This window comes from Mobula hypostoma, chromosome 19 (assembly GCF_963921235.1).
Source record: "Mobula hypostoma chromosome 19, sMobHyp1.1, whole genome shotgun sequence".
NCBI lineage: Eukaryota > Metazoa > Chordata > Chondrichthyes > Myliobatiformes > Myliobatidae > Mobula > Mobula hypostoma.
The window spans coordinates 27,275,001-27,302,561 of NC_086115.1; the positions used below are offsets into that span (position 1 = coordinate 27,275,001).

General features: G+C 39.0%; 1 protein-coding gene across 4 annotated transcripts in view; it reads right to left on the minus strand.

Moving 5' to 3' along the window:
- Positions 1 to 27,331, minus strand: part of phyhiplb (phytanoyl-CoA 2-hydroxylase interacting protein-like b) — an 84,080-nt gene extending 56,749 nt beyond the window's left edge. The window contains exons 1-2 of one of the 4 annotated variants that reach the window (XM_063071582.1): positions 26,981 to 27,331; positions 16,490 to 16,731 (exon numbers count right to left, since the gene is read on the minus strand). In XM_063071582.1, the coding sequence (XP_062927652.1) occupies positions 16,490 to 16,595 (106 nt within the window). In that variant the 5' untranslated portion in view covers positions 16,596 to 16,731; positions 26,981 to 27,331. Of the gene's footprint in view, positions 1 to 16,489; positions 16,732 to 16,863; positions 17,002 to 26,887 lie in introns of those variants that run through there. The other 3 variants (XM_063071584.1, XM_063071583.1, XM_063071585.1) reach the window with 3 other exon arrangements.
- Between the last annotated feature and the right edge of the window lie 230 nt (positions 27,332 to 27,561).

Below are 27,561 nucleotides of genomic sequence, written 5' to 3' on the forward strand. Positions count from 1 at the left end.
TCTCTAGAAATTTTAAAAATTTCTTATCAAATAACGAAGTTGTATTAAAACACCAAAATCTGTTGGTTTGAAGAAGACCAGGGAGTTTTAAAGATAAAAATATAGGAGCATGATCTGAAACAGCAATCTCTTTATATTCACAGGAACAAACTGATGAAATCGTTTGACTATCAATAAAAAAATAATCAATCCTGGAATATGTGTGATGAACATGGGAAAAAAATGAAAAACGCCAAACATCAACTAAACCACACTTCAATAAAAAGGATTGAATAAACAAAGCTGATTTATTAAGAGACGCTGGTTTAGAAGATGATTGGTCTAAAATTGGGTCTAGCCAACAGTTAAAATCTCCTCCCGTCACCAAAGAATAAAGAGTCAGGTCTGGTAAAAAACAAGAAAAAGTGTTCAAAGAATCCTGGGTCATCTACATTTTGGGCATATACATTGGCAAATACTATTAATTTATTATCTAGGTTTCCTGAAACTATAACAAAACGTCCATTAGTATCAGACACTACTTTATGTTGGACAAAGGAAAGTGTATTATATATAAGAATCAAAACTCCTCTAGATTTGGCCTGAAAAGAAGAGTGAAAACAAAGTCCATTCCAATGGCTAAAAAAACATAGATCATCACATTTGTGTATGTGAGCGTCTTGTAAAAAAAAAACAGGGACATTAAATTTCTTAATATAAGCAAAAATCTTATTACGTTTAACAGGGTGATTTAACCCTTTCATGATAAAACTGAGTAAATTAATAGTTTGGTCCATTTTTAATATTTTTTAAAGGAAGGGTTAAAATGGAAGTTAAAAACCAAGCCATAAACCTTGAGAAATGGTAACCAAGCAACAAGTTGGCTAAAAATTCGAAAACAGTTTCTGGGGAAAAAGCCCATAACCCTGTACACCTCCCAAAGAAAGAAAAACGACCAATAGAAAGTCGGTATCTACAAACTACGGCCAACCCCCCAAAAAACCTAGTGATCGCTCCAATTAGTTTCAAGGTTATTTATATTATAACCTGGACTAAACAATACCCAAACAAGAGATTCAATTCTCGTATATCAAAAATACAGTATTAAAAAATATGAAAGGAAATTAGTTACAAAGGTTTACCAAAAGTAAAAGGTACAATTATTCATACAGATAGACATTGAACATTAATCTTATATCTTCATGGAAAAACAGACTAAGCAATTAGCCTTCAAATTTAAAAAATCTTTGTGCTTCAGCATTCAAACGAAACCATTCGAAGGATCCATCTTTAATGAGATTCTCAGTCAAACTGGGTAGCCAAGGGACGGGTTAAAACCTTTGTTAAAAAAATTCCAACAGAGCTTGTTTAAACTTAGCACATTCCTGTATAACCTCAAGTGAATAATCTTTGAGAATCTTAATATTCCACCCTATAACCAATCATGCCCCTTCGATGGGATTTGCAAATTAAAAGTTTTTTATTTAATCTTGTGTTTCATGTAAGGAGAAACTAAACAGTTAGCCTTTGGATTTAACCTTCGGATTTTAAAAACTTTTGTGCTTCAACAGTCGAGTGGAACCATTAAGTCTGATTCTGAGTCGGGCTGGGTAGCGAAGGGAAGGCTTGAAACCCATATTAAAAAGTTCGGACATAACTTCTTTGAACTTAAAATGTTCCTCCATAACCTCAAGCGAATAATCTTCAACAATTCTAATCCTGCAACCATTATAGTCAATTATGCCACTTCGACGAGATTCACAAATTAAGAGTTCCTTTGTTTAAAATTCCTGAAAACAGATCATTACTGATCTTGGTCTCTGAACATCAGGAGGTCTAAACGCAGGGGATCTGTGAACTCCATCGATCATAGGCACAGACATCAAAATCTTCGGAAATAATTCTTGCAAAAAGTTTGCAAAAAACTCCATAGGATGGTTACCTTTGATTAATTCTTTGAGACCCAGAATCTGTAGGTTGTTCCTTCTACTTCTATTTACTAGGTCAATAATCTTCTGTCTTAACTTTTCGTTGGGACTTCGATTGCTTTTCACAAAGTTTCTGTAATTCATCCACTTCCATTTCCAGAGCCAACAAATTTACCTCATTATTTTTAATACGTTTATCGTGTTCATTAAGAGTTTGTTGAATAGAGTCCAATTTACCATCGATTTGTTTAAATTCAGTGTCGAATTGTTGAAACTTCTCAGAGGTTTCTCGTGTATGACTTTGCAGCAATTCCATAATAGAATCCAAAGAGGCAGGAAAATCATCCTTTTTAGTTCCTCTGGCACTCCTTCCAGCCATAATGAAAGAATATCATACTTAAAAAGGTTTCAAGACAGGTTGGAAATAGTAAGATAACTAAAGTTGGAGCAACGGCAGATTGCTGTTACTCCATCAGCCACCACCAGGAAATATGAAACATTCATTTTTAAAACAAAGTTTGGTATGTAGACAAGAACTGCATATAATGTATAAATGTAATGCAGACTAAAAATTAAGCTTCTAAGGTAATGAGGAATAAATTGCATACAGCCACAATCGGTGAATTATTGCCATAATTCTCCTGTCAAACCTCAAGGCCTGATGTTAATTAAATGTGATCAGTTGGTTCATGTTGAGAACACATTTTAAAAATCTCACTAATTTGCTGTCCATTAAGATAACTGGAGAATCAAATGAGAGGGGTGGGCTAATAGATGAGGGAATGAAGCAATATGCGCACTTGTCACAAATCTGATTTGTATGTCGGATTAAAACTGGAAGGGTAGACGTTGTTACCAAGCATGTAAAAAGGCAAAACTATTGTAATCATTACCTTATGATAAAAGTTTAAAACCATCAATAGTCACTTTTGAAAACAATTTTGTCTTTACTATTTATTAGAATATTGATGCATTTCAACCTGTCAAAAGCTTTCTTCATGCCTGTTCCCGTGCACTGCCATCATAGAGAGTATCCTCACAACAGCCATTACTCTCAGGTTTGGTGCAGCATCCTCTCACAATATACAGAAACTACAGCAAACTGCCAGGTCAGCAGAAAAGGTCATTGGCTGCAGTCTACCATCACTGCAGAACTTGTACGTATCCACAACAAAGAAACAGGCAGGAAAAATCACTGCAGACTTTACCCATACTGTAAACTACGTTTTCCAAAAAGCACACTTCTGGAAAGCACTATAGGGCTATTAAAACAAAAAAAATTATGGCATTTTAAAAGTTTAATCCTCTAGGCAGTTGATCTGATCAACCACTCTAGTTAGCCCCCCCACCATCTCTTACCCCTGTCAATGCACTGCTTTGTAAACGCCTTAAACTATTTTTATAATGTTGTTTACATTGTAAATACATGCTATTTATGTATTTATGTATTCGTGCACATTTTATTCCATATTCATTCTTTAACCTCTTTTTTTTTACATGATTCTTTATATTTTATAATTGATGAATGTTGTTGGTTTTTCAAGCACGTCATACTAGCACACAACAGCAAATTCCTAAAAGATATAAATGTATATGGCGAATAAAGTTGATCTTTGAACATCATTGCACAATAACAGGTGTGCTTCAATCCGCATTGTGGCTGGCTCCAGAATGTTATTCTAAGCAACTATCCCAAAAACACAGATTTCTCTTTTGCTGGCCCGACTTTTTTCAGTCTATATGTAACTTTAAATCTTATATGATTATGGTTATATCTTTCTGACCAATTCTCATTATTTCCTCCTTTGAACTCTACCTTACCATCTAGTTTCTGTGAGTGCTACTGTACACTATTACAATAAATGACAGTCATAGAATCATAGAGAACTACAGCACAGAAACAGGCCCTTCAGCCAATCTAGTTCCTAATGAACTATTATTCTGCTCAGACCATCAAACTGCACCTAAATCAAATCCTTCCATACCCCTCCTCTCCTATCCATGTACTTATCCATATTTTAAATACTGAAATCAAACATAAAATCACTTCTGCTGGCAGCTCATTCCACACCCTCACTACCCTGAGTGAAGAAGTTCACTTTAACCCATGACCTCTAGTTCTAGTCTTACCCAACCTCAGTGGAAAAATCTTGCTTATCTACATCCCTGATCATTTTGTACATCTCCATCAAATCTCCCCTTGTTCTTGCCTTTAACATTTCTTTTCTCCATCCAAACCACTTCTACATACTCTTTACTGAACTTATGACATTCATCTCTATCGCTCCAGGACCAAGATTAACTAGCAGCCACTCCTCGAGCTTTTCTGAGGTTCTTGACCATCCAAAATGTCAAACACCTTTCAATAATTAGGTTCCAAACTATATCACTCTGCAACCATATTCTATAATGGCTATCAGATTATAGTTTTATTTCTACTTGCACTCTCAGTTCATTGATACAGAGCCTTTTATTCTCTCCTTCCAAAGTTCAAAGTAAATTCATTATCAAAAGTACATATGTGTGACCATATACAACCCTGAGATTCATTTTCTTGTGGGCATTCACAGTGAAGTAGCCAGCCGGTGGTGTAATGGCATCTGCACCAGATTTTGAGGCAAGTGGTCCCGGGTTTGAATCTGGCCAGCTCCTTGCACTTTTTCCATCTGTGTTGTGTTGAGCATCGAGCTAGCAACTCGGCCTCACAAAAAAAACAAATGCTAAAGAAATGGCAAGGTTGCTGTCCGATGTGCCACAAGGCGCAGACAGGAACAACAACAACAACAATTCACAGTAAACAGAAGACAACACCCTGCAGGACAGACAAACAATCAATATGAAAAAGACAACAAGCTCTGCAAATATAAAAAGAAAGGAAAAATAATAATACATAAAAAAGCAATAAATATCAAGAACATGAGATGAAGAGTCATTGAAAGTGAGTCCGTAGGATGTGGGTACAGAGTAGTGGTGGGGCAAGTGAGATTATGCCCTCTGGTTCAAGAGCCTGATGATTGAGAAATAATAACTGTTCCTGAACCTGGTGGTGTGGGTCCTGAGGCTCCTGTACCACTTTTTTGATGGCAGCAGTGAGACAGCAGCATGGCCAGGATGGTGGGGGTCCTTGATAATGATTGCTGCTTTCTTGCGATAACGTTTCACATAGATATGCTGAATGGATGGGAGGGCTTTACCCGTGGTAGACTGGGCTGTATCCACTACTTTTTGTAGGATTTTCTGTTCAAGGGCATTGGTGTTTCCATACCAGGCCATGATGCAACCAGTCAATATACTCACCACCACACACCTATAGAAGTTTGTTAAGGTTTTAGCTGACATGTCAAAGCTTTGCAAACTTCTAAGAAAGAACAGGCAATTGCTTTTAAGTGCTGCACCCAAGTGAGATCCTCTGAAATGAAAACACTGAGGAATTAAAGTTGCTGACTTGCTTCACCTCTGATTCCCAAATGTGTACTGGTTCATAGGTTTCCTTTAGCCTCATATAACCTTTAGCTTGACATGACAATTAATGCAAATATGGATAGTGAGAAAAGGTGTAAACATTACCAGCAATTTGTCCTGGTCCAGCCACATTGATACTATGGCCAAAAAAGTACACCAACACCTCTACTTCTTCAGAAGGTTAAAGCAACTTGGACTTGGACCTTGGACTCTCTTTGACTCTTTCCAATTCATACAGATACACCATAGAAAGCACTGTATCTAGATGTACCACAGTTTGACATGGCAACTGCTCTGCTCGAGGCCATCAAGAAGCTGCAGAGAACATACCCCAGCCTGTCTTGCAAACCAGCCTTCCCTCCATTGACTTTGTCTACATCTCCTGTTGCCTCAAGAAAGCAGCCAAACATAAATGAAGGGCACCCCCCCACCACCACCCCCCCCAGCCCAACACACTAGAATTATTTCTTCTTCTCTCTCCTGTAGGGCAGAAGATACAGAAGATTGAAAACACTTATCAACAGACTCAAGCACTTATCAACAGCTTTTATCTCATTGTTACCATACTCTTGAATGGATCACTTACATGCTAGAGATAAATTCTTGATCTCCAACCCTGCTTGTTATAGGCCCTTGCACCTTATTTGTTTACCTGCTTTCTACATTCTCTGCAACCACTATTCTTTTTACTACCTCAAAGTACTTACGTATAAAATTATGTGCATGGATGACAGGCAAACAGAAGTTTATCACTGTATCTCAGTACGCATTACAATAATAAGTAACCAAGCCAAAGGATACAGAAGGCCATAGTTCAGTTGGAAATTTGCAGAGAGAAAGAGTAGATGTAAGTAAATCCTGGCAATTGTGAGGCAATGCATCTTGGGAAGCCAAATGCAAGAGGAGAGAATACAGGACTCTTAGCACCTTTGATGTACAGAAAAATCTTGGGGTCCAAGTCCATATGTCTCTGAAAGTAGTAAGTAAATAAGGAATATGTTTGCCTTTATCAGTTGGGACACAGAGTATAAAAGTTGGCAAATCATTTTGTAGCTGTATAAAATTTTGGTAGGCCATATTTGGAGTCTTGTATGCAGTTCTGATTGCAACACTAAAGGAAGGATGTAGAGACTTTGAAAAGGGTGCAGAAGAGGTTGACAAGGATGTTGTGTGAATTAACAATAAATAGAGGTTGCACAAACTTGTATTGTTTTCTCTGGAGCATCGGTGGCAGAGGAAAAACATGATAGAAATATAAAAACTGAGAGGACTAAATATGGTAGAGAATCAGAATCTGTTTTTCCTCAAGGTGGCAAATTAAAATACTAGATGGTATAAGTTTCAGGTGAGAGGGGGAAAGTTTGAAAGTGAAGGCAAGGCTTTTTACTTATACTTTATATTTTACTTTACTGTCGCCAAACAATTGATACTAGAACGTACAATCATCAGAGCGATATTTGATATTGCACTTCGCGCCCCCGGAGTACAAATCGATAGTAAATATTAAACATTAAAATAATAAATCATAAATAGAAAATAGAAAAGGGAAAGTAAGGTAGTGCAAAAAAAAACGAGAGGCAGGTCTGGATATTTGGAGGGTACGGCCCAGATCTGGGTCAGGATCCATTCAGCAGCCTTATCACAGTTGGAAGAAGCTGGTCCCAAATCTGGCTGTACGAGTCTTCACGCTCCTGAGCCTTCTCCCGGAGGGAAGAGGGACGAAAAGTGTGTTGGCTGGCTGGGTCGTGTCCTTGATTATCCTGGCAGCACTGCTCCGACAGCATGCGGTGTAAAGTGAGTCCAAGGACAGAAGATTGGTTTGTGTGACATGCTGGGCTGTGTTCACGATCTTCTGCAGCTTCTTCTGGTCTTGGACAGGACAACTTCCATACCAGGTTGTGATGCACCCTAGAAGAATGCTTTCTACTGTGCATCTATAAAAATTAGTGAGGGTTATTTTAAACATGCAGAACAGTAGGTGCCTGAAGTGCAATGCCAGGGGAAGTGGTAGAAGCAGGAATATAGCAACATTTAGACAGACACATGAATAGGCAAGGAATAGAAGGATACAGACGGGATTAGTTTAGACTAGCATCAAGGTTGCTGTACACATAGTGGGCCAAAGGGCATGTACTTGTGTTGTTCTATGTATGTTCTATTTTCTTATTGAATGGATTGTTATTAGATTTGTACTCTTTATCCTTTCCTGTCATAATCAATTTATCATTTCTCATGCTAATACCATTCTCCCTTAACCTCATCTTTACTCTTTGATAGACTACTTCCTTATAACTTCATTCTATCACCATTATTTAGTTTTAAATCCTCTCTATTTCTCTAGTTCCATAGCTGGTAGAACATTGGTACCAGTATGACTGAAAACAGGCCTTCCACTTTCCCCATCATTGGTATTTAAACAATTTTGAAATCAGCAAAAATTAAGCTGCTGGGCAATTCAGCAGGTCAGTCAGCATCTGTGGAAGCAAAAGAATGGCTGACATTTTGGATCAAGTCCCTGCATTAAGTTTGGGGGTGTAAAAGAAAGATAGCAAGTACATAGAAGTCAGAGGGAGAGATGAGACAGGGCTTGTAAGTGATAGGTTGGACCAAGTGTGGTGGGGGATAATGGGCGGATTGAACCAGCTGAGGGGATGGAAGAAGCAGGTTTAAGATAAAGGCTGGTGGTTATAAATGGAAACAGAAAAGGAAGACAACAATTGGGCAGATGGAGCTGGGGGAGGAGAGGGGTAAGGTAGAGAAAAAGGCTTGAGGATGATACTCAGATGGAACCAGATGGGGTAGGAAAAGTAGGCCAAAAGATAGGCAGCCCAGGTGGGTAGGTATGCCGGTGATGGGCAGATAGAACCAAGTGAGGAAAGGATAATGAATCTAGGCAATGGGGATAGAAAAGGTGAACAAAGGGAGGGATAACCTTGGTGAACTAGTATGAATGTGAAAAGATGACACTGGGTGTGGATTACTTCAATTTGGAAAATTCAATACTTCTACCATTGGTTGTAGGATACCCAAGTGGAATATTAAATATTGTTCTTCCAGTTTGCTTAGTTAGCTCACAGTTTGAGGGCCCCTACGATCGTTTGTATCTGAAAACACAGCTGCGGATTCGCAACTAAAATTTAACTTGAAAATGAAAACGTAGAACCATCTTCATATGCAATAGAAGTCTACTGCTTCATCAAACCTGATTTACGATGTGCCAAGATGATTTGTTAGTTCCCTTGGACACTTCACATCCCAGATGAAGTTCACTCAAGTATTTAGAGAATACCGTATGTTTTCCCTGCAGATTTGTAAAATATTTAAAATTTGTATGTACTGAGAGACAGTTCTGCTGATACAAATATCTAAGAACTTTCAGAGTTCCTAATAAGAAACTTAACTTTCCAGTCAAGCAACACAATGAGTTCTGCTTGGTTGGAGTCCAAACTATAGACCATCGAACTCCAACTAACAACTGGCAGTGCAGCTGGTTGTTAGGCATGTGAAACATTTTTCACAAAATCCTTCATTGGAGAGAAAAATATTAATATAAAGTTAGCAAGGCAGCGTCAAAATTATATGTACTTTCTTCACTATATAAAATAGCATTCAACAATTTCATCTTAAGTCACTTGTACATATGTCATAGCAAATCATGCATTTATATTTACTCTGATGCATGTTCACAACTAATGTCCAGAGTACACAACATTATTTAAATGAATATCAGTGTATGAACTATGCCTTAATGTTTAATGACACCTTGAGTTATTTAATTGTGCACCAATGGCTACTGTCAGTTTGATGCAAATATATTAATTGCAGGAGCTATTACAATTGTCACAAAGTACCATTTTGATGTGATTAGAAAAATACACCTGCTTCAGGGTTCAAAACTTAAATTGCAGATTCTTTGTGTACAAGGGCAGCAGGTGGTAAGAACAATATATTAAATTTTATGAAGTATTTAAGATTACAGAACACTTAGACTGAAGGAAATTTCTAATATATTTAGTTCACCCTTAAAATCTACTACATAAAAAAGCTTATAACTGTCAAAACTCATGCAGGGAATACTCATTTCAATTTGTAAATGTCTGAAAATTTTCCTAATTTACTAGAAAAGTCTCCAGTCCAATGAAAGTCTACAAATGTATATTTTACTTATTTCTCTGTATTGTTTGCTAAACTATTTCTCATCATTAATCTACCCACCTTATAACAGGCATCATTCAGGTGTCCAGCTCTGCTCTGAACTCATTCCAATGTCTCCATCTGAACCTAGCACACCTATTACCTTTAATAGCAACTGCAATTAACTTGAAGATTCATCACTCTGACCACTTTTTTTATTTCCAGATGCCAATTCTCAGAATGCTGTGAGAGTTCAATCCCCTTGTGCACCTCAGGGGTGTGTGTCTAGTTCACTGGTCTACTCTTTCTACACTCACAACTGTATGGCTAAGCATAGCTCAAATGCCATCTAAACATTTGCTGATGATAAAACCATTGTTTGCAGAATTTCTGGTAGTAACAAAAGGGTGTACAGAAGCCAGATATATCAGTTAGTTGAGTGGTGTCACAGCAACAACCTTGTACTCAACCTTAGCAAGACCAAAGAGCTGATTGTGGACATCAGAAAGGGTAAGACAAGGGAACACAAACCAATCCTTATAGAGGAATCAGAAGTGGAGAGACTGAGCAATTTCAAATTCCTGGGTGTCAGTATCATAGATAGATAGATAGATAGATAGATATACTTTATTGATCCCGAAGGAAATTGGGTTTCGTTACAGCCGCACCAACCAAGAATAGAGCATAAATATAGCAATACAAAAATCACAAACAATCAAACAACAAAATGCAAACTATGCCAGATGGAAAATAAGTCCATCTTAATATCGCTGAGGATCTAAGCAGGACGCAACATATTGATGAAACTATAAAGAAGGCAAGACAGTGGCTATATTTCATTAAGAGTTTGAAGAGGTTTGGGGCGGAGGAGTTGGTCTACTGTACAAGTTCGAAGTTGCAGAAACTTGTTAAACTAGTCAGCTGCATCATAGGTACTAACCAAGGAGCGGTGCCTTAGGAAGGCAGTGTCCATCATTAAGGACCTCCACCACCCAGGATATGCCCTCTTCTCATTGTTACTGTTGGGAAGGAGGTACGGAAGCCTGAAGGCACTCACTTAGTGATTCAGAAACAGCTTCTTCCCCTCTGCCATGCAATTTCTGAATGGACATTGAAGCCATGAACAGTACCTCACTGCATTTTTATTGGTGTCTTTTTTGCACTACTTATGTTAACTATTTAATAAACATATATACATATATCCATACATACACACACATACTTACTGTAATTCAGTTTTTTCCCTATATTTATCATGTATTTCATTGTACTGCTGCCGTAACGTTAACAAATTTCACGATTTATGCCAGTGACATTAAATCTGTTCCTGATTCTAGACAGTCCCTCCGCATTACTCAATGCCATTAAGCATCAACATTTTAAATATTAATATATTGTTTAAATAAAAGTTTAATTTTCATTTTGTGTTTATGTTATAAATACATTAAAATTGATATTAACAAATTTATGGTTATACCGATAACTTTAAAACAGACGGAAAGTAAATAAACGGGAATAAAAGACAATCTTTCAAGCTAACCTGATCAGAAAGAATTTGACAGTGAGCTATTGGTACGGTATGTCTGGACATTCAAAGGGCTCTTTGGTATGACATCATATAAGAGACTGATTCAAGAAAAAATACATGGAAATGAAAATTTACAGGGTTACATAGGTAGCAGTTGCAAGTTTGCTGATGATAGATAGCTAGGTGAGAAAATGAGGTGTGGATAGGAAGCAAACAGTCGGCAGAGAAAAACAGGCAGATTAAGTAAATGAGCAAGAAAATGGTGAATGATTTCCAGGTCAGCCTCGGGTTATTTATGTTCATCCCATAGGAATGAGTAAGCATACATAGATTAAAACCCAATTTACATTCACACATTGGTTCCCATGAATGGCATTTTCCCATCTGCACTGAGCAAATCAGAGTATCTGATTGGAAACGAGAGTCTCTCACCACTCCAGTCTCACAACCTGAGACTAGCATGTTGAGACCTGGAGGAACTCAGCAGGTCAGAGAACATCTGTGAAAGCAAAGGAATAGATTCCATATTGAAAGCAATGTTTGTGATTCTTTGCAAACACTGTACAGATACTGTGCTGTATGATATTTCTTACAATATTTTAACATTATCAAGCCTCCCAAAAGCAAAGAACATGGTAGCGCAACTAAGAAAAGTGGTGTTCTGCAGGGATTGGTGTTAGATCTACTAATTTTCAACTTATGATCTGGATGATGGAATTGATGGCTTCGCGGCCAGATGGGAGGTAAATTCAGAAATTGGAGGTGCAAAGGGATTTTAAAAGTAAGAATGCAATGCTGAGACCTAGATAGTATGGACATGAAGTGGATGTTTCTGATAATCTCGGACCAGAGGACACAGCCTCAGAATACCTTTTGAACAGGGATGAGGAGCAATTTCCTTAGCCAGAGGTTACTGTATCTGTGGAATAGAGTGCTGTGAAGACCAAGTCATTGGATATATTTGAGGTGGCGGTTAATAGGTTCTTAATTAGTAAGGGTGTCGAAAGTTATGTGGAGAAGGTCGGAGAATGGGGTTGAGAGGGAAAATAAGTCAGCCATGATCGAATGCTCCAGGACATAAATCAGGAAAAGAGAGACAGGCCTATTACTTGGCAGAAATGCAACAGGAGATTGCAAACTTAAGCCTTTGCTTGTTTATCTGTTTGAGAAACCCTGGGTTCTTAAAGGAATTCAGAATGCATTTCTTCTGGTCAACTGAAAGTCCAGCAGAATGGCTTGGGTGACACTGACCTTTTTGAAGACTGGTTGATCAACCATCTGCTCCTGATGTCAAGTGATACTATATTTCCACGAGTCTGGCATTCGAGACTTCATTGGTTCTCAATAATGATGTCAGACATCCTGCATTTTTGGTTAATTCTCATCCAAATGTCAAGGTTGTGTACTTGCCATGGAACAAAACAGCAGTTCTCCAGCAAATGGGTCAAAGAGCAATTGCAATTTCACAATTGCCAGACATTTTCTCATGTTATTAAAGTAACTGAAAGAGCAATAAGCATGACTAAGGGAGTTTTTTGAAGTTATACAACAGCTATAATGCAGTGAAGAATACTGTAGATGCTCAGTCAGAGACAAAATATCAATGATGTATGGAAAACACATTTGCTTCACAGTTTCCAAGGACCTTTCAAGAAGATGGTTGGAGAAGCGAAGAAGAAAATGGTGCCCTCGGGTATTCAGCTTTAGCTTGAGGTTAATAAGGATGATGTCACCAACTTGCCTGAAACTGAAGCAGAAGAGCTAAGTAATAGAGAACTTATGGCCCTGGACAAGCAATTGCAAGAAGTGGGAAAAAAAAGTTTAAAGACCAGTACATGAAAAGAGATTCACTAACCAAATGATTAGCAGCAACTTGGAAGAAATTTGAAGGTTTGTCAATGCTAGAAGAGCAAGATTGCAACCTAGCAAGATATACCAAGGCTTGTAGAGGTGTCAATGAGCATTTCATGCCTCAAAGAACTTTTAGAAAAAAACAACAGCAATCTTCAATTGAACCACTGCTGTTCATGCTGCTGACTCATGACAGCATTACCAGGTTCAGTTCAAATTGCATCATCAAATTTTCTGATGATACTACAGTGGTTGGCCTCATCAACAATAATGATGAATTAGCATACAGAGAGGAGGTAGAGGGGCTTGTCAAGTGGTGCAAGGACAACAACCTGAGCCTCAGTGTGGACAAGACAAAAGTGATAGGGCACCATGGTAGTTTAGCAGTGAGCACGACACTATTACAACTCGGAGCTAAGTTTGGAGTTCAATTACAGCACCCTCTGTAAGCAAGTTTGTATGCTTGTGTGTTTCCTCCCACAGTCCAAAGATGTACCTGTTAGTAGGTTAATAGGTCTTTGTAAATAGTCTCATGATTAGGCTAGGTTTGAGAAAGTAGGTTGCTGGACAGTGCGATTCAAGGGGCTAGAAGGGCCTATCCCATGCTGTGTCTCTAAATACAGTATCTATAAAAAGTAGCCAACCCCCCTTGGGAAGTTCTCATGGTTTACTGTTTTACAACATTGAATTACAGTGGATTGAATTTGTCTCTTTTTGACGGTGATCAACAGAAAAAGACTCTTTTGTGTCAAAGTAATCTAAAGTGTATATGGATTTCAGCAAGGCATTTGACAAAGTACCCCATGCAAGGCTTATTGAGAAAGTAAGGAGGCATGGGATACAAGAGGAAATTGCTTTGTGGATCTAGAACTGGCTTGCCCACAGAAGGCAAAGAGTGGTTGTAGACAGGTCATATTCTGCATGGAGGTCGGTCACCAGTGGTGTGCCTCAGGGATCTGTTCTGGGATCCTACTCTTCGTGAGTTTTATAAATGACCTGGATGAAGAAGTGGAGGGATGGGTTAGTAAATTTGCTGATGTTCCACTGTTTAAGAAAAGCTCTAAAAATAAATCAGGCAATTATAGCTGGTGAGCCTGACATCAACAGTTGGAGACTTATTGGAAGGTATTCTAAGGGACCAGATATATAAGTATTTGGATAAGTAGGGACTGATCAGGGATAGTCAGCATGGCTTTGCGCTTGGTAGGTCAAATCTAACCAATCTTACAGAGTTTTTTTGAAGAAGTTACCAGGAAAGTTGATGAAGGCAAGGCAGTAGATGTTGCCTACATGGACTTTAGCAAGGCATTTGACAAGGTTCCACATGGGAGGCTGGTCAAGGATGTTCAGTCGTTTGGCATTTAAAAATTGGATTAGACATAGGCTTAGTGAGAGAAGCCAGAGTGCGGTAGTAGATGTTTGCCTCTCCATCTGGAGGCCTGTGACTAGTGGAATGCCGCAGGATCAATGCTGGGTCCATTGTTGTTTGTAGCATAAAGCCAAAAAATTTACAGATGCTGGAAATCCAAAAAATGCACACAAAATGCTGGAGGAACTCAGCAGGCCAGGCAGCATCTATAGAAAAGAGTAAATAGTCAACTGCTTAGTTGAAACTGCATAGTTTCTCCAGCATTTTGTGTGTGTTCTGTTGTTTGTCATCTATATCAATGGTTTGGATGATAATGTGGTTAACTGGGTCAGCAAATTTGCAGATGACACCAAGATTGGGGGTGTAGTGGATAGTGAGGAGGACTATCAACACTTGAGCAGGATCTGGAACAGCTGGAAAAATGGGCGGAAAAATGGGCTGAAAAATGGCTGATGGAATTTAATGCAGACAAATGTGAGGTGTTGCACTTCTGTAGGACCAACCAGGGCACATCTTACACAATGAATTGAGGACTGTAGTAGGGATCTGGGCATACCAATCTATAATTCATTGAACATGGCATCACAGGTTACTAGGGTCATAAAGGAAATTTTTGGCTCTGTGGCCTTCATAAATCAAAGTATTGAGTATAGGAGATGAGATGTTACGTTGAAGTTATATAAGACATTGGTGAGGCCTAATTTGGAGTATTGCGTGCAATTTTGGACACCTACCTACAGGAAAAATGTAATTAAGGTTGAAAGAGTACAGAGAAAAATTACAAGGATTTTGCTATGTCTGGAGGACCTGAGTTATATGGAAAGATTGAATAGGCTAGGACTTTATTCCTTGGAACATAAAAGATTGAGAGGAGATTTGATAGAGGTATACAAAATTATGAGGGTTAATGCAAGCAGACTTTTTCCACTGAGGTTGGTGGGACTACAACTAGAGGTCATGGGTTAAGGGTGAAAGGAGGAATGTTTAAGGGGAGCACGAGGGGAAACTTCTTCACTTAGAGGGCCGGGAGAGTGTGGAACAAGCTGCCAGTGCAGGTGGTGCATGAAAGCTCGAATGCTATGTTTAAGAGAAGTTTGGATAGGTACATGGATGGTAGGGGTATGGAGGGCCATGGTCCTGGTGCAGGTCGATGGGAGTAGGCAGTTTAAATAGATTGGTATGGACTAGATGGGCTGAAGGGCCTGTTCCTGTGCTGTATGTCTCTCTGATATTAAGGGTCTTTAAAGTTATATTCTTTTTTCCTCCCTGTTTGTGTAAATATGCATAGTTAACTACTCAGATTTATAATATTTCAATGAATTTAATTTAGCATAACACATTTACATAATGAATACACTTGATCCATTTTACATTGGTTGTATTTAGAAAACAACAAAAATGTTGTTATTTAAAAATATTCTACTCTATAAGCAAGTCTAGCTGATAGAGTAAAACTATTAATGGAATTAAATGGCTCCAAGGAAAACTTCAATTTTTGGTTTAAATCTTTTGAAATGTTATGTTTCAATGTTTCAGTGTGACTATTGGAAAAAATACTTTATGTTAAAAGCTCATTCACTTTGGTTAATTTGTTTAAGACAGTGACTCAGGGAACTTCAGCATCAATTATTCTAGCCATGTGACAAAAAACATCGCCTGCTACCAACTAAGTATTAATCTCAGCAATTCGTTTATGCACAGATGAGTGTTTTATTCCAGAAACCCAAGCAATTTGATTAATACAAAAGGCAAGTCAAGTTGAATGCCTTGACTGAATCAACCATTGTGTACTACAGCCGACAAGTACAGTGCATTTATTTTGTTTGACGACCCACTGCAATGGACAGAGCGACCCTGTCCTATCTTGTCCATGGTGCTGAAAACATAACCAAATTTTAGTTATATCTTGCGAACAGTTTTACCGATCTGACGAACCATTACGCGCTTTTGGTTTAAGGATAACGAAGGTTGGAGTAGGCTGTATAATTAAACTGATCAGACAGGCAATATGAAAAACTGACAGGCAAACGGAATACTATAACAAACGAATGCGCTTCAGTTCTACTGTGCGGAAATAAAAGCTATCATTCAGCAGTGGAACACGGCTGAGCCGAGCAATTGGCACATCCACCAGAAAATTTAAATCCCATGTACTTGACAATGAACACTCGCAGGCATTAGCCAACAGGGTAGCTTTCCACACTCTGCTTTTAATATTTCCTCCATAATCAGCCTTACCTTCTCTGTCACACAGTTGTATGGCCTCCAAATTACTTATATTTTTCAACATATCATTACAGGGGCTGGTCGGACTGTTGATACTGTGAGCAAGATGTGCATCCATTTTGCAGTTTAACGAGAGGATTTTTTTTGTTCTCCGCCTTCACCTTGAGTGCCGGGTACAGTTTGCTCGGGCGCTTTCACTGGCGAGGAAGGGGAATAGCGTCACCGACAGTTCCAGACTCAACTATTTCATACCACTGTGCAGGGGAGAGAAACCGCAACAATCAGCAAAACCGAAAGCAACACACCGCCAGAGCTATGAAAACAATTCAGGATACAAGCTGCATTCATTAATCTAAACCTTATTCGTGTGCCCAATTCTAAAATACCTTCTTTATATTCAATCTACAATTCAATTCGTTACTACAGGTCAGCGACCACAACAACCTGGCAATCCCCGTTCTGCACTGCGATTACTGGCGAGTGCCCTTTACAGAGGGCAGAGTTACAGCGCTGTACTGATTCACCAAGCTTTCGCATTCGCTGCTTGGGCTGGCATTCCGTAAAGTATTATAAGAAACTTCCAGAAATTGGGTTACTACGGAAGGCTCCTTTCAGCTTTTTCTTCCCCAACCTCTACACAAGATTAGCTTTTTTAAACCCTTCAACCCTTGGTATCGGACTCTTTCAGTCCTATATATAGTCCCTGGCATCTGCCTCTTTCTGCCTTTGAACAGAGGACAATTGTCAGCCCTTCGGCTCCTCAATCCTCTTCTAACATTTAAATAAATTATGCTGATTAGTGACTGAGCTTCTGAACTCACTTTTGTTCTGTTTCCCTCTAAACACCTTGGTTCACAAATCTCTATAAATCTAATCAAACAGAAACTGATCTAACAGCAAATGCAATTTGTGAAAATAATTCTGAACTTCTAACATTCTTTCTGTGCTGTTTAACTTTGTTTCTAAAGGTACAAATCTAATCTTAAGACCATGGTCTATTGTCCTGCATTCACCCAACTAGGGAGTTTCTCTTTTATCTACCAATCAGTTCCTGACTCCCTTGAGATATTTGATTAAATTAGACAGGAGAGGTTCAGAGGGTGTGGGCCAAACATGGGCAGATGTGATTAACTCGCTGGGCGTCACAGCTGGCATGGGTGAGTTAAGCTGTTTCCATGTGGTATGACTCTATGACACCTTAAAATGGTAGGTAATACACCCAGAGTTTGTCTAAAATCTCCTTATACCTCATTTCCTATTGCTTATTAACATGCTGTCAAATCCTTGCCTTGAAACACCAATGTATACTTCCCAAGTTATGGGGTTCATACCACTCAAATACAATCTGTAGCTGCTATCTTTAAGGCAGTATTACCATTAGCTTTTGTGATTATTTTATCGATATAGGCAAATCTTAATTCTCTTTGGACCTCCACTGTTTCTAGGTTTCAACCATTTAGAAAGTATTCCGTAGAAATCAAAATTGAACCCCATTTGCCATAGAATTGCCTAATCATTTTATGTCGTTCTTGTGATTTGATGCATCCATACACATTGCTTACGCCGTCTTTGTGCTATGGCCAGGCATAAATATTATTTGTCCTATCATCTAACTCATTAAAACACAGTTAGTAATCCCAAAACGATCCTTGAGGACACACCTTGCCAATGAAAAGAAATTCTGGGATATAGAATCAAAGAGTTGCACAGCACCGCAGCTCCTTCAGCCCAGCTCATCCATGCCAACCAACTGCCTACCTATGCAGATCCTGTTGACCTGTGTTTAGCCCATATCTCTCTAAATCTTTCCTATCCACGTACTTGTCCAAATATATTTTAATTATTATAACTGTACTTGTCTCTACCACCTCCTCCTGCAGTTCATTCCATATACCCACCGTGTGAAAAACTTGCCTATATGTTCTCCTTAAAAGTCTTTCTCCTCACGCCTGAAACCTATATCCTCAGTTTAGAGTCCCCTATCTTGGGTAAAAGACCAACTCTCTACCCTGACTATGCCCCTCATAACTTTTATAAACCTCCATAAGATCACCCCTCTAAGTCTCCTGTAATTTTATAAATTTCTATAAGGTGCTGACTTCTTTGCTCCAAGGAAAATAGTTCCAGCCTATCAAATCTCTCCTTTTTGCTTAAGCCATCCAGTCCAAGAAACGTTTCCGCGAATCCTTTATGCACCCTCCATGGTTTAATAGTTTGCACGGCAGCTGGAACTACACATGATATTTCAAGCACAGCCTAACCAGTGATTTATACAATTGTAACATGATGTTCCAAGGTGTTGGCAATGAAAGCAGCACCACTTAGTCTATCTGTATTGCCACCTTCAGTGAAATATGTATTGCTAGCCCAAGGTCTAGCTGTTCAATAACACCTTCCAGGATCTTTAAGTCCTGGCTTGATTTAGCATGCCAACAAATCATCACTTTGCACTTGTCTAAGTTCAATTCCATCAGACATTCCCTTGCTCACTTTTCCAATTGTCTTAGATCTATTGTAACCTGAGACAACCTTCTTCACTGTCCACTGTACCATCAATCTTGGAGTCAGGTTCAAATTTACTAATCCTGTCACCTACATTTTAGAACCTCCACCCCCACCCCCCACTGGTATAGGTGCAAGTACATTTGCAATCTTGTCTGCAAGTTACAAATGCACTATGTAGTACAACATATGGAAATCAGTAAATTCATGTCAGTATACAATGCTGTTTCTGTGTCACTTCTAACAAATTGGTGCACATTGATCCAGCTAAAATCAAATTAAACATATATGGGAAAACTACCTTTTAGCATGCAAAATTTCTCTGGATTAAGACCACCAGGAATACCGGTAATTGGAATTGAGTTGAGTTTACGCAAAATATTCAACGAAGGTATTATCCTGTCTATTCTGCAGTGTCTCTACAGAGATTCTATTTAATATCCCATTTATATTTCTTTCTCCAACTCCATCTCTAGGCATGGATGGGTGCTTTGATGGTATTTCCATGAGCAGCTAATAAGATAAGAGAGGAAGAGCAGACAAGCAGATCTGCTAGGAGAGGCAGGAACAGAGAGGAAGGGTGCTGACCTGGAGGAACTATCTTGCAAAAAAAGTGTTCATGGACAGCTTACCATATTTGCACCAAATATTTACCATGTGGACTCCCAAGAGATGGTGATTGAGATCTACCACATTCTGCTGCCATAATCATGCAAAAAATCCTCTGCCTGTTGCTGAAAAGTTGAGGGGTGCTATTTTTTTAAAATTTGAGTTATTCCAGATTAGAGTTTGCAATACAATTACATCTCCAAATGTTGTCCACTATTATATTAGGTCAATGACAAATACTCTCTGCTGAAAAAGTTATTTTCCTTGGGTTGAGAATAACAGACAATAAGTAAACACAAGAGGATTGTGGGGGGGAGGGGCAGGGGTAGGTAAGGGTTGGGAGGGAAGGTAACAAAGTTTGGGGATTCTCTACAGAAAACTGACAGCATCCCAATTGTCTTTTAGAGATATTTTAATTCGCCACTCAAGCTGGCAGAAGAAGCCCATTTAATGACTACATTCAGGACAGATCTATAGATTTTCAGACGGCATGGGAATGAAGGATTATAGCACTTGTGTGGGAAAGTGAGTCGAAGCTAAGAAAAATCAGTCATGATCCTTTTGAATGCTAGATCAGGTACAAGGAGCGGAATTGCCTAATCTTGATTCTACTTTCTGTGTTTATTTCTGAGCAGCATTATAGGGAATTAAACCAATAGAAAAATGTTGAAAACACTCTGCAGATCAGGCCGCAGCTGTGCAAAATGAAAGTGTTACCATTTCAGGCTGGAAAATAGTGAATGAGAAATTAGAAAAGTAAAGTGAAGTCAGATTCTCTTTCACATAGATGGTGCCTGCTAGCTGATAGTTTCCAGCAAATTCAGCTTTCTAAGTCATAGAGCACTATAGCAAAGAAACAGCCCTTCTGTCCATCTTGTCCGTGCCAAACTATTAATAGGCCTATTAATAATTGACCTGCACCTGAATCATAGCCCTCCATACTCCTCCCATCCATATTTCGATTCAAAATTTTCTTAGATGTTGAAATCGAACCCAGATCCACCACTTCCACTGACAGCTCGTTCCATACTCTGTCCAACATTTGAGTGAAGCTCCCCCTCATGTTTTCCTTAAACATTTCACCTTTCACCCTTAACCAATGACCTCTAATTCCAGTCTCACTCAACCTCAGTGGAAAAAGCCTGCTTGCATTTATCTTATTTATATCCCTTGTAATTTTGTATATCTCTGTGAAATCTCCCATCATTCTCCTATGCCCAAGGAATAAAGTCCTAACCTACTCAACCTTTGCCTATAACTCAAGTCCTCAAGTCCTGGCAACATCCTTGCAGATTTTTTTGGGCACTCTTTCAATCTTAGTGACATCTATCCTGTAGATACGTGACTAAAACTGCACACAATACTCCAAATTAGGCCTCAACGACATCTTAAACAACTTCAACATAATAGCCCAACTCCTGTACCCAATATGCCAATGTGCCAAAAGCTTTCTTTAGGACCCTATCTACCAGTGATGCATTTTAAAGTAATTATGGATCTGTATTCCCAAACCCTCCGTCCTATCGTATTTTTCAGTGCCCTGCGAACCGTGCAAGTGGTGTTGGTGCAGACAAACCCAGCCCTGAGACACCATGCAAGATCATTCGATTCCAAACAATTCCCACACCAACAATCCTCCTCTGCCACACTTCCCCCATACCCCTTCTGCAGCACTCCACCCTCACCATTCCCAACATCCTTTGCTCCTGCCAGATTTACAAACTCACTCTCCACTCCATGTTGGCAAACACAGTATTGTACAAAAATCTTAAGCACCCTAGCTATAGATATGTGCTTAAGACTTTTGCACAGTACTGTATACTCACATCAAATCCAGCTTCTAAATTAGAATTGATTGTGGAATGAGAAACCGAAAGTTTATTCAGAGGATCCCAATATCTTCAATAATCTTTGTGCTGCTGCACCACTTACCAATGCACAAAGACCTGACCACATGAGTCCACTGCTAGAATTGCTAATGTAGCAGCTTCTACAAGTGACAGGAAAGTGTATAGCAAGTGTCTTACCATTTGCTTGCTTTGGATGACTAGCTAGGAATGTGTGGAAGCTGTAAGATGTGGATTTGAGATCTGGAGTACTATTGGGTACATGCGAGGGGAAAATGTGAATGCTCGATAGCGCAAGTGACTGCAATACAATAAAATAAACTTACCAGTTTGACCATTTTGCAAGAAACACACATAATTTGTATTCTTACTTCATCAATATGATTGTTGGTGTTGACAGTGGTATTTGATTCTTATTGCAAATCTACAAGGTCCAGAGAGTAGGAGCTATTTGATAGGTGAGTGAGGGGGAGTATTGCTGAAAATATTTGTAGAGGTGAGTTTTCATTATAATTTACTGAACACTTGTGAAGGGTAATGAAATGCCTCACTTTCATTATTAGACCCAACCTCCTCCTACTTTCATTTAAAATAGACCTGCAGGCTTTATGAGTAGAGAATATATTTACTGAGCAGTATAAAGCATCCGCTGCTGCTTCTCAAAAAAACAGCCTGGCTATTTGATTGTGCTCTGTCAATCACTTGCTCCAAATACCAACGAAAAAAGGTTATGACTCAGATACCAGTCAATGAGAACTTCGGCTTAAAGTATTACGCGTTTAGTTTCAATTGGTCTAAGCTGGCTTTACTTATTGTTATTTGGCCATAAGATGGACAGCATGAATTTACACATAAGCAACAAATGGCACTGCCAACACTGAATGAACACTGTTTCTCACAACAGATGTGAGTCTTTCATGTAAGCAATGCCACGATGCCAAAGTTTGCAACACTATTCTACTTCCTTGTTTTCAATAATTTGTCGTGCAAGATTAGTTTACATTGCAAAATCAATTTCTGAACACTGAAAATTCATAACAAGTACGAGTCACTGAGAGAATACAAGTGAAAGTTAAAAAATCCCTCATTAAAATTACATGCTTGCATAATCCTTTCACTTACACTAGAAATTAAATTAAAGGATTAGAAGTTACTTCACAGCTGCTACTAGGTGGTCCTTTTTTAAATCCTTTACTTTAAAAAAAATTCCAGCTATAAAAGTCTTGCTGCCTGCTTATTCCCCATTATATCCTCACCTATCCTACCCTAGCCCTCAAGGTCCCAGTCCAGCCATTTTGCGGCCAAGATTACTTGATCGTATCCTCAAAGAAAAAAATACACCAATCAATCAATTCAATGTCTTCCTTAGATTCTTTTTTAAAAAGAGCACATATTTTAATTTTTAACTTACATTTTTATTATTCATCATTCCTTTTTGTTACTTTGTACCTTTAATTCCCCTTTGACTGCAGTATTAACAATACAATTTCTAATATTCCCTTTTAAGTTTAAAATCTATTATTCTCATTCATTTATTAGATTAAGGTCTTTGTGACCACCTTATATTTATGCTTTTCAATATAACCTTCCTCCCTGACCAAGATTATCTTGATCGTATCCTCAAAGAAAAAAATACACCAATCAATCAATTCAATGTCTTCCTTAGATTCTTTTTTAAAAAGAGCACATATTTTAATTTTTAACTTACATTTTTATTATTCATCATTCCTTTTTGTTACTTTGTACCTTTAATTCCCCTTTGACTGCAGTATTAACAATAATCTGAGCTGGAGCCTTATCTGAATATACAGTTAAAGATAAAGTGCCTTTTAATCCCAGTAGTACTGCCATTGTCCATGAAATATAACTGCCTTTTTCCCCAAACGAATCTTCAACCACATTTTCACCTCCCTAATCTGCAATTCCCTGTCTCAATTTACAAATGGTGTGGCTAATTATATAGTGATTATAATCGTTGAAATTGCACTCTTTAATTTTTCACTTTTTTGCATGTTATTAGGTGCAAAATTAATCTCAATGAATAGATACTCTATCCTGTGTTTCATCAAGCCAGTTTAAAATGTCCCTTGTTCAGACACAATACAATCTCAATCTCTACTACTTACAAAGAATTATATCAATTACACAGTACTTAATCAAACATTTGTCTGTCTCCCTCATTCTTTTTCACAATGGGCTTCAACAATTTATGTGAAAAGTGCAGATATTATATTGTGATGACTATTCAACTTCCAGGGTCTGAGAGGCTTATTGCTAACCTCAGCTTTCTTGCACAACAGGGTCAGAGTCGTTTCCGACAAATTTAACTTCTAACCAATATTCCTTACTCAGCTTCTTGTTATAAACAAGAGTGAGATCATGTAATCAACATAGGACAATGGGGTTATGTTAATTGGCTTGCATCAAACTAAACAACACTGATTAAGTTAGTTGCACCATTGTGACTGAATTCAGGGAAGTTTTCAGACCAGACTGATTTTGTCACTTAGGACATCGAACATGGTCACAGGTATAGTTGATCAATCAATAGTTGGGACATTTGTGTAGTCAGAGCGTCAGCCACTACAGCAATAATTTTGGGTGTCTGGAATCTCTGACCCTGAAGCTTTTAGACCATCTGTGTGGATTACTTTGTTCTAGCAAAGATATCTGAAAAACATCACATGCAGACAATATCAACTAGTAGCAAACAGTATAAATGTTAGAAAGCATTGGGGTTCATTAGGAATGATGGCATTAGGTAGAATTGTGAGTGTGCAGGGCTGAATGATAACATTGTAGGTGATGTGGGAAAATATGAGGTTTTCTATGTTGGTGCATTTGACAAAGAGTATAGAGTTTATTAAATGGTGAGATACTGAATAGTGTTAATATCCAACAGAACACCTAGGTGTACTTGCATACAAATCACTGTAGTCCAATGTTTTCTTGTAGCAAGTGATTGAGGGAGAGTGGTTTGTTAGCCTTTATTATGAGAAGATCAAAATACATGAGAAAGAAAACCTTGCTACAATTATATAGAGCCTTGATGAAACCCCACCTGCAGCATCATATACTGTTTTGGCCCTTACTCAAGAAAGGATATACTTGCCATAAAGGAATGCAAAAAAGATTCTTTGGCTTTAACCCGATTCTTGGATTGGCAAGTATGAGGGAAGATTAAGCAGATTAAAATGTACAGATTTTAGAAGAATGAGGGGAACCCTATAGAAATGTTAAAAACTCTTGATGGGTTTTACAAGCTAGTAAAAAGGAAGGCACTTCCTCTGACTGAAGGGTCTAGACCCAGGATCACAGTTTCAGAATAAGAACTAGGCAGTTGCGGACTCAGATGAGAAATTTCTTCACCCAGAAAATAGCAACTCTTTTGTCTATCTTGGAGGGCATGAAGGGTTCATAATTGTCTTCATTCAAAATAGGAATCAAAAGATTTCTGGGCATTAAGAGAAACAAGGAATTATGAGAATAGCACTGGAAAATTCTGCCAAAGTTGAAGATGCAGCAGGTCTGAGCACTGAATTGTCTATACTCCCTCTTCTTTCTTATCTTTATTGTATTCTGCCCCTCTCTCCTTCAGTCCATGGTGTCAGTCTCCCTCTTCCCATCACCATTTTCACCACATCCTGGTGCCTGGTCTCCATCTTCTTGGAGAGCAGTGAGAGGCAGTTAAGGAGTTTCTAGGGGTTCATAGTAAACATGTGCCCATTAAAAAATAATCTGCCTAACCTAAAGCCATTTGGGTGACAAGGTCCAAAGAGTAGGACAAAAGAAGGATATGAAAACAGAAAATGATAAAGAAAAATACTAAGCAGGTCAGACAGCAACTGTAGAGTTAAAACTTTGTCATTGACCAGTTCTGATAAAAAAAATTAATTGATCACCCCTCATTCTCCTAAATGGCTAAGAATACAGTCCTTGATGAGTTTTTTTAAGTGTGTTGCACCAGGCAGTCAGCCATTTTTGTCTGGGGCATGGTGTCAGGATTGGTCTCCTTTCAGATTAACCGGGTCACCATATGAACGTTCCTGACTCGACCCTTTTTATTTTTACGAGGCCGAGTGGCTAGCTCGATGCTCAACGCGGCACGGATGGAAAGCGTGCTCGGGGGGGGGTGGGGGGGGGTTGGCCTGACTTGGATTCGAACTCGGGAGCCTTCATTCCATAGTCCGGCGCTAATGCCATTGATGAGTGATTATGTGGCTTGAATGCCTACAGAATCACCATTTGATTTGACAGTGCAAATAATAGCTGAAATTGACACTGTAAGGGAAAGTTTTAGACTGCAAGTTATAGATGGTTTGGTCACTTGGTCAGAAAATCAGCAAACAGAATTTCAGAGAAACGTGAGGTAATGCCTTTGGGAAATGACATTTTTTCCCCTGCTAGCAGGGATACAAAGGCAAATGGCCTTCAGTGCTGTAAATTTTTGATGATTCTACGATTCATTTGTTCCAGGATAATATTTTTACTCTGCATCATTCCCATGCATCAGGATATCTGTCCCACTGTACTATGCAAATTCACTGTCTTTGCTTCATATTCAGTATAGCGCTCCCCCTTTCATCAGCCTTAGCACAAGGAATCACTTCACATCAGGCCCAGCAACAGTCACTCACACCTATTCAACATGAATATCCCATTAGACACTGACCAAGAATTTGGGGCCAAAGCTCTTTATCCCATATGCTAGGACGGTGGAGCAGGGTTCACATCCTACGACCTTTGATGTTGTGGTGAAAATTCTGCAACTAAGCAAAAAGCTTTCACATGTGCAGAACAAATTTGTTTTTTCTTTATCACTCCCATCCACCTGTCAGAACATGCCTATTTTAGGCATTTCACCCTAAGTCACTTCTAACCACATCCAGTTGGAGCTTTGTGTTTTTTTAAAACTTTCTGCTCCATCAGACTAGGGTTTTTTTCTCCCCTTCACCACAAATTCAACCATGTAATCTTGTCCTTTTTCTCTTGCCCAGTTAATAACTCACAAGATTAAAACCTGAACCTCTCCCATTAATGTCGAGCATTCTATTAACACATCACATCAGTGAAGGAGGGTGGGGAGGTCGTCTCCATCGCCCCCCTTTCCTTGTAGACATGAGAACTAAAACTACAAAATTCCAACATCAATAAATAATCTACTGGAGGAACAACGACCCCAAAGTGCTCCACTCACATCTCAAACCACGTACCAGTGTTAAACACTAATCAGCCAAAAAAGCTTAAAGCCATATCGCACCCGTATCACCAACAGGACAACCACAAATCCCGAGAACATTGCACATGGAAATCATGTACCTGTGAGGCACACCCATTACCCAAAGCCTTTTGGAAGCATGTATTACACACTCAACATCCTCATTAACCACTCCCAGGGTGTTAAGCGCCCCATCACCCACAAATACTTACAAGGCATGTACTACACACTCACCCTCCCCTCAGGTTTTGCACGTCCTCTCTCCATCCACACATACCAGTAGTCTACAGTCCCCATCAAGCTTGAGACCTCGCTGGAACACCCTACCTTGGCCTCACCGGGTTGCCGGACATTCCCTCCCACTCGCAGCCGCGGGGGTTGCGCATGTGGTCGGCGCGGGGCTCCGCGGAGGTCGCGGCCACCGCTCTCACTGCGAAGCTGGGCTGCCGCCGCGAAGACTCGGCCTGTCCTTGCTCGAGCGACGAACGCCAGAAATACTGCAAGTTCCTGTTTATTGTATTTAGTTTACTTTGATTAGATCAGATTTCTTTAGCGTACAGTTCCTGATCAGAGTTGCTCAATCTGACGCCGTTTACGAAGACCTCGAGAAAAGTAATCGATAGTCGGTGATAATACGTTTTAAGCCACAACCGTCTAAACCACTGCCTTGTTCCCGCCTAATCCTGCCATTCAGCCCCTACTGCCTATTGTGAAATAGCATCTTTATCTAGGTGCCACTTGTTTTTTTAACGCGAAATCCATTGATTTCCTTAATATCAAAACAAAATATTGATCTCAGCCTTTAATGTTTTCTTGATTAACTCTCCATCTGAGACAATTTGCTTAATGTCTCTTTGTAGTTCAAGACTCCGCCCCTCCTATCCCAGGAATTAATTTGGTAAACCTCA